The sequence below is a fragment of the Cicer arietinum genome, chromosome 2 (genome assembly GCF_000331145.2).
Source record: "Cicer arietinum cultivar CDC Frontier isolate Library 1 chromosome 2, Cicar.CDCFrontier_v2.0, whole genome shotgun sequence".
Classification (NCBI taxonomy): domain Eukaryota; kingdom Viridiplantae; phylum Streptophyta; class Magnoliopsida; order Fabales; family Fabaceae; genus Cicer; species Cicer arietinum.
In genome coordinates, this window is record NC_021161.2 from 10,966,241 (window position 1) to 10,972,951 (window position 6,711).

At 25.3% G+C, this 6,711-nt stretch overlaps 1 protein-coding gene across 1 annotated transcript; it reads left to right on the top strand.

Moving 5' to 3' along the window:
• Positions 1–3,821: 3,821 nt before the first annotated feature.
• LOC101509564 (transmembrane emp24 domain-containing protein p24delta7-like) lies at positions 3,822–6,074 on the top strand. The gene is made up of 4 exons (XM_004490044.4): positions 3,822–4,200; positions 5,268–5,480; positions 5,588–5,664; positions 5,750–6,074. The coding sequence occupies exons 1-4, from the start codon at positions 3,976–3,978 to the stop codon at positions 5,892–5,894; spliced, it is 660 nt and encodes a 219-aa protein (XP_004490101.1). The 5' UTR covers positions 3,822–3,975; the 3' UTR covers positions 5,895–6,074.
• The last annotated feature ends 637 nt before the right edge of the window (positions 6,075–6,711 follow it).

Sequence of the window (6,711 nt, forward strand, 5' to 3'; positions counted from 1 at the left end):
TTATATATTTATTATTATTATTATTATTATTTCCTTTTTAATAAAAAATAAAAATCGGACAAAATTAGGTGTCAATATAGAGGTATTACATTAAATAATAGTTAAGGAAATGGGTAGAACTCTCTCTTATAGTCTATAATAAGAGAAATATTGTTATTTGTAAACTAAGGCCAACAATAGAAATTACCATTTCTCAAATACTCTCTCCTCTTTAACTACTTTCAAAATTTCACTATAACCCTTTTCTTTTCCAACAATGTGGTATAGGAATTTAAGTTTATATAAAAATTATTTTATTATCATGGAAACCAATGAAATGACGTATTTTCAAGGTCCATTTTCAAAGACAAAGACCTAAGATAATTTAAGTATCAAAATGAAAGAACTACTTATATAGTATATGATGTTTATGAGATTGTTGACTAATTGTACTGATTTAAATAACAAAATGAATTTCATATACTAAAATATTCTTACTAATAGTAGTTAATATAATAATTAGATAAGTTGAAATAGAATGAAAAAAGAGTACATCAGTGAAAAAATTAATATCTCGTAAGTAATATAAAAAATGAATAAGTATTCTAAATGAGATGGTGTAACATCTCATAATAAGATCCTATCAAGGGGTTGGCTAATTATATCAACGGCTGAAAAGTGATATTTGTTATAATTTTTATATATGACGATGGACTGTTTTAGAGTTTTATCTCGTAGATTAAAATGAATTTGAATATCTCTTGTATTTTTATTAATAAAAGTTTTGTTTATCTAAAAAAATATGAGAGGGAATAATAAAGTTAGTTCAGTAAAGAGGTTAAATTTATTGGCTACTTTACTACATTTTTTAATTTGTAATCTCAACTGAAATTCATTTAAATAGGAGGTTATACATAAAATTTTGAATTAGAGTCAAACAAAAGCATATACTCTAGAGTGGATCGTATTGATAGATAGTTTAATGTCGATTAGAGTTTAAAAGTTGTCAAAAATTGGTCAAGACGATCATAAATTCAATACACAAAAGACGCTAATTAGTAACAGTTTTGTATTGTGGTTCTAAAAATCCCAGCAAATTGATTTAAAAATCAACACTCACCGATTAAATGTTATAATTTTTTGTTTAACTCAAGGGATTCCATAACACCCCCTCAATTAGACATACAAATTTTTATAGGTTGTCGTTGATCATCATTACAGTTTCATATGACTTTTAACTACTAATCTACGGTAGTCCATTAGACCTCTTATGAAAGTGCCACCGAAACATCAGCCACAAATAGAAGCATGATTTCCACATGTTGTCAAATGGCAAATACTACAACGAACTAGCTTCATATATGCTTAAAAGTTATTCAAACTCAACGATAAAGTAGGTTGATATAATTTTTTTATTGCTTGTATATGTTGGGGTGAAGATTAACAAATTATTTTTATAGAAAAAAAAATATTTAGTAATGTATTTAAAAAATTAAATCACATAATAAACAATAACAATATCAAAATAAAATTACTGCCAAAGAAAATTATGTAAAATTTAGTGGTAAGTAAATTTTGAAAAATGTTACAATAAATAGGCAAATGAAAAACAATATATATATTTTTCTTCTAATAGTCTAAATCAACTATAAAAAAATACTAAAAGTCTAAAATAGCTATTAATTAAATTTTAAATATAACAAGACATTTAAAATTTGATGAATGATTTCAGTCTCGAAGGTGGTTATCACAATTACTACTACAAAACAACTTACATTGACATCAATTGCAAAATATATAGTATATATCCCCATAAATGTGACCTAATAATTTTAAGTCTTAATAGTAAAAAAAAAAAAAAAAAAAAAAAACTAAAGGTTTAAAACCCTATATATCTTTATTAGTCTAAGGGTAGGACTCACTTAACTTATGATCTTTATAATTTAGACAATGACTAGATCAATGTTAGTTTCATAAAATTTAAAGAAAATTAATGTATTTATCATAGTTCAACTAGTCGAAATAACACCATAAAGATAAAAGGAGTCATTAATTTATACATTTAATTAATATTGTATAATCATTACAATTTTGAATAACTTTAAAATATTATTTCATGACAGACAATTTAGGTAAAGATTATCTACTTTTGAATTTCCTATCTTTGATAACTTTGTATTTAATTCTCTTAATCAATCATTATATTTCATCTACATAATTTTTATTATTTAATTTTAATCACTAATCTTACTCTAAAATACATTAAAGTCACAAAATTATGCCACAACAAAAAAAATTGAAAATTCATTTTTGGATGCCATCGCCTATCAACATGGTGTATCAGCTATCAACATGGTGTACATATTAGAGCATCTCCAATGGTAGTTAAATTTGTCCATTAGGTGTAATTACGTAATCGTCAGTTTTTGGCGAGTTCACTGTTGGAGATGTGTCAATTTGTAATCATCGTTCTCTCACGAAGGAACGGTACTTTGATACGGTTACCTTTTTTTTGTATTAATTTATGAATAATAATAAATAAATGATTTGTTAGTGGTGGACCATTTTTAATGAACTCACTTACCTTTTTTTGTATTAATTTATGAATAATAATAAATAAATAATTTGTTAGTGGTGGACCATTTTTAATGAACACGTGAGTTCACCGTTATAATAAAAAATGAATAAAATTATTTTAATATAATGTGACATGGTAGACCCTATTCAATGAACCCATATTAAATTTATTAAGGAAGCTTTTAAGGAATTAAGGTGGCCACCAGTGGGCCCAACTATCAAAAGAGACCAATCTAGAATTTGGTACAGTAAAAAAAATTAAGTGTACATATCAATTGTCTAATGATGAAAGAATAGCCCATAATTAAAAGCATATACCACTTCATTTATTTATTTTTTATTCAAATTATATATATACCAACCATCCGATCTTAATGATAAGGTCGAGATGTTGTCACCGCATAACTTGACCTAATCCCCAAGTGCACCTAATCCTGATCCAGAAATTTAATTTGCGTTGTAATATTGGTCAAACATTTAATTTATTGAATAAATTAATGCAAAGTAACCGATGAGAATAAAGGAAGAAAGAAGAATTACGTGCATTTTCCAATGAAAGTCACCCACGTAAGTAACAAATTTGGACAAACACATCATATTACGTCTATTCCATATCTAGTTTCTGATTTTTATAACATTGAAAATTTATTTAATTAAATATATTTGTATTAAACACCTTTAACTTAATCATTAAATATTTTATTAATTAATACCTTTACGTTAAAGATTTAATTTATGTGGTCCACATTTATTAAATATTTATTGACCAAAAAATATATGCTAAATATTTATTAAAACGCTGATTTTAATTATTTTTAATAATAAAATAATATACAAATGGTTGAGATGTATCGTCAACAAAAGTTTTTAAAATTTAATTATTATATACACATCACAATTATTTTTAGATATAATTTTAGAGATAATCTCTAATTATCTAATAGTTGTAATTGATTGATAAAATAAAAATATTTTATATTAATATTAAATTAAATTTAGCTTTTTTATATCGATAATATATAAAAATTAATATCTCATTTTTATAATACAAGCCAATTAGATTTTAAATTTCTAAATTTAATATATATTATTTAAAATTTAAAATAAAATACTAAAAGTAATAAATATTCAGAATAAAGGAAATATTTTTTTGGTAAAGAGAATAATAGAAATATTAGTCAAAAAAGAAAAGAATAAAGTAAATAATTAAATATATATTGTATTGGAAAAAAAGAAAAGGAAATATAGGTTAGATTGTAATTGTATGTACTCACCAGTCACCACCTTCCCTCTACTGTTTGAAACCAACAAATCAAACACACACATACAACTTGGAAGTTCGTCTTTCTTTTTTTTATTTTTTATTTTGTTTCTCTACTCTCTTCTTCTCATTCCACACTAGCTACCTATATTGTGAATATGTTTGGATTAAATCCAAAACTATCCTATTTGATTTTTCTCGTTGTTGTAGTTGTGGGACTGTTTTCATATTCAGTTCAATCCATGAGGTTTGATTTGCCATCTGGTAAACATAGATGTATGGCTGAAAACATAAACAAGAATACAATGGCATTTGGGAATTACTCAATCGTCAATCCAAACGTGGGTCAACCTTTGCCTGTTAACCACACCATCACTGTTCAGGTATTGATCTATTCACCATATGATTCATTCTTACTCTGTAATGGATCACAATTGTTGAATTATTTGAAATTTTTGATTTTTATAATAGCTGCATCTAAAATCATATATATGATTGATTGTATTATGTTGATAATATTAAAATTTTGACGTGAATAAAAATTAGGTCTTGTCTCCATTGTTTAAATTAGGGTAAAGTTAGTTGATGATAAATCTAATACCGTGTTTTTGTTATTGAAATAATTTTGTAAATTTAATTTTAGTTAAAAATTTAAAAGTAAATCAAATATAAAGTAGTTTATATTTGAAAATTAAGATTCATATAAAAAAGAATTGAACAATATATTTGAAGATAAAAAGAACAGATTTTGAATCAAAAACTAAATATCTTAGATTAACTTTAGAATCAATTTTGAAGGTAGAATCAATTTTACTTAAAAATAAAGTTTAATTGCAGTATTGTTCCTCCTATTTTAGTTGAATCTCGAAAACTCCCCATTTTGTTTCTCTCCAGTTTTGGTCCCTCAAACAAAATTTTGGTCCAAAATGAAATTTCATTTGTTTTTTTTGTATTTATTTAAGTCATACAATGTCTTAAGATTTCATTTGCAACAATTGGACCTGAAATTTATAATCATAAATTGTGTAGTACGACTTTAAAAAATAAAATTTCATTAAGTTTTGGACCAAAATTCTGTTTGGGGACTAAAACTGGAGAGAAACAAAATGGGGGACTACTTTCGCAATTCAGCTTAAATAGAGGAACTAAAACTGCAATTAAACCTAAAAATAATTAAATATATTAAAATTAATTCTACACATTCAAAATTAATTTTCATTTCTCCAAAAGTAATTTTAATATTAAAATCTATATTATAATTTCAACTGTACTTATTACTTACAATATAAAAATTTACAACGAAATCATAGTCGTAATTTAAAACTATGATTCAAACGAATCAAATTAGTCTCAATTAAAAAATAAAAATATTATTTTAGAAAGCTAGAAATGTGAAGTTGATTGTTGGTGGACTATATTATTTTTTGATTTAATTGGTGATTATGATTAGGTGACTACGACTGGAGGTAAAGTGCAACATCATTTTGCAGAGGGTGTTCAAGCAGGAGAGTTTTCATTTGTGGCACGTCAAAGTGGGGACCACATTATATGTTTCTGGGTTACAGCTGATGATCCCAAAGCAACACTCTCTATTGAATTTATATGGAGAACCGGAGTCGTAGCCAAAGATTGGTCCAATATTGCAAAGAAAAGCAAAGTTGATGTAAGTTTAAACGTACTTTTGTTTTTATAAAATTCGCATTAAATAAATATTATTACTATAGACAAAGACATTCTACAACGTAATATCATTTCTTTAACATGTGATAGAGAGTGGGATTTGAGGTAGAAATGTTGACTCATACTGCTGAGCTCATTAAGGAGGAGATGATTAGTCTTCGTAAACTGTAAGCATATACATATCTATTTCTCTATGCTTAATTCAATTTTTACTGTTAGATTCTTATTTTAATTTACCAATTTTTTTTTCAGAAATGAAGAAATGCTAGCGGTCAATTGGATAACTGATACCAGAATGTGTCACTTCATTTTCCTTTCATTTTTTATTACATTTTCAGTAGCAGGGTTGCAACTATGGCACTTGAAGAACTTTTTTGAGAAAAAGAAATTCATATAATTAGTTTGTTATTATTCAATTATAGACCTTAGTTATCTCGTGAGCTCTGTAAAATATACAGGCAGTAGTTTACAGTATAAGTCATAATGTGATATATAAATTGTATCAGATTATCCTCTCTTTTTAAGTTGAAATCAGTTTTATGGAAAATAATAAGCTGAGGAAGTTGTTGATTCTCTATGTATTGTATTTTCAAAGATGAATCAAGATTTTGATTTTGATTATTGTGAACGAAAAAAACTCTCTTTTTTTGTCCTTCAAATTCAACTTAGATTCATCATCATATATTACCAACAATGGTATATGAATTACCAAAGTCTAGCCAAAAAAAGTTGAAAACAACAAATAATGTCCTATATGCTATAATTGCTATGCTCTTTCATTTTCTTATCTCAAATTAAAACATTTTATGCCAAGTCATAAGTGTAGTTCAAATGGTAAAAGATTATAAGAATATTTGATATATTGGATGTCTCAGAATTTATGAGTGAATTTCTGCGGTCGTTTACCAACTAAGCAAGTATTTGTTCAATGAACACCTTTTATTGGCCAGTTATTATAAGTTGAAATTGTTGAAGTCTAGGTAATTCATGTTTAGTTTCTAATTTGAAATAGGTAGAAAATATATATTTTTTATCATTTCCAATGGTGAATTAACGTAGGTTTATTAAATAGGGTTTACGGATTTAACTCTTAAATAATTATATTAGATCTCATAACTTTAATTTATACATTAATATTTTATTTATATTTAATTTTATTATAATTTAAAATATTAAGTTAAATATTTCAATTAATATTATTATATATTATTTTA

Bases quoted from the DNA above. Each gene is read 5' to 3' on its own strand.
- LOC101509564 (XM_004490044.4), top strand. From the start codon at position 3,976: ATGTTTGGATTAAATCCAAAACTATCCTATTTGATTTTTCTCGTTGTT. The intron at 4,201-5,267 runs GTATTGATCTAT...GATTATGATTAG, and splicing joins ACCACACCATCACTGTTCAG to GTGACTACGACTGGAGGTAA. The intron at 5,665-5,749 runs GTAAGCATATAC...TTTTTTTTTCAG, and splicing joins ATGATTAGTCTTCGTAAACT to AAATGAAGAAATGCTAGCGG.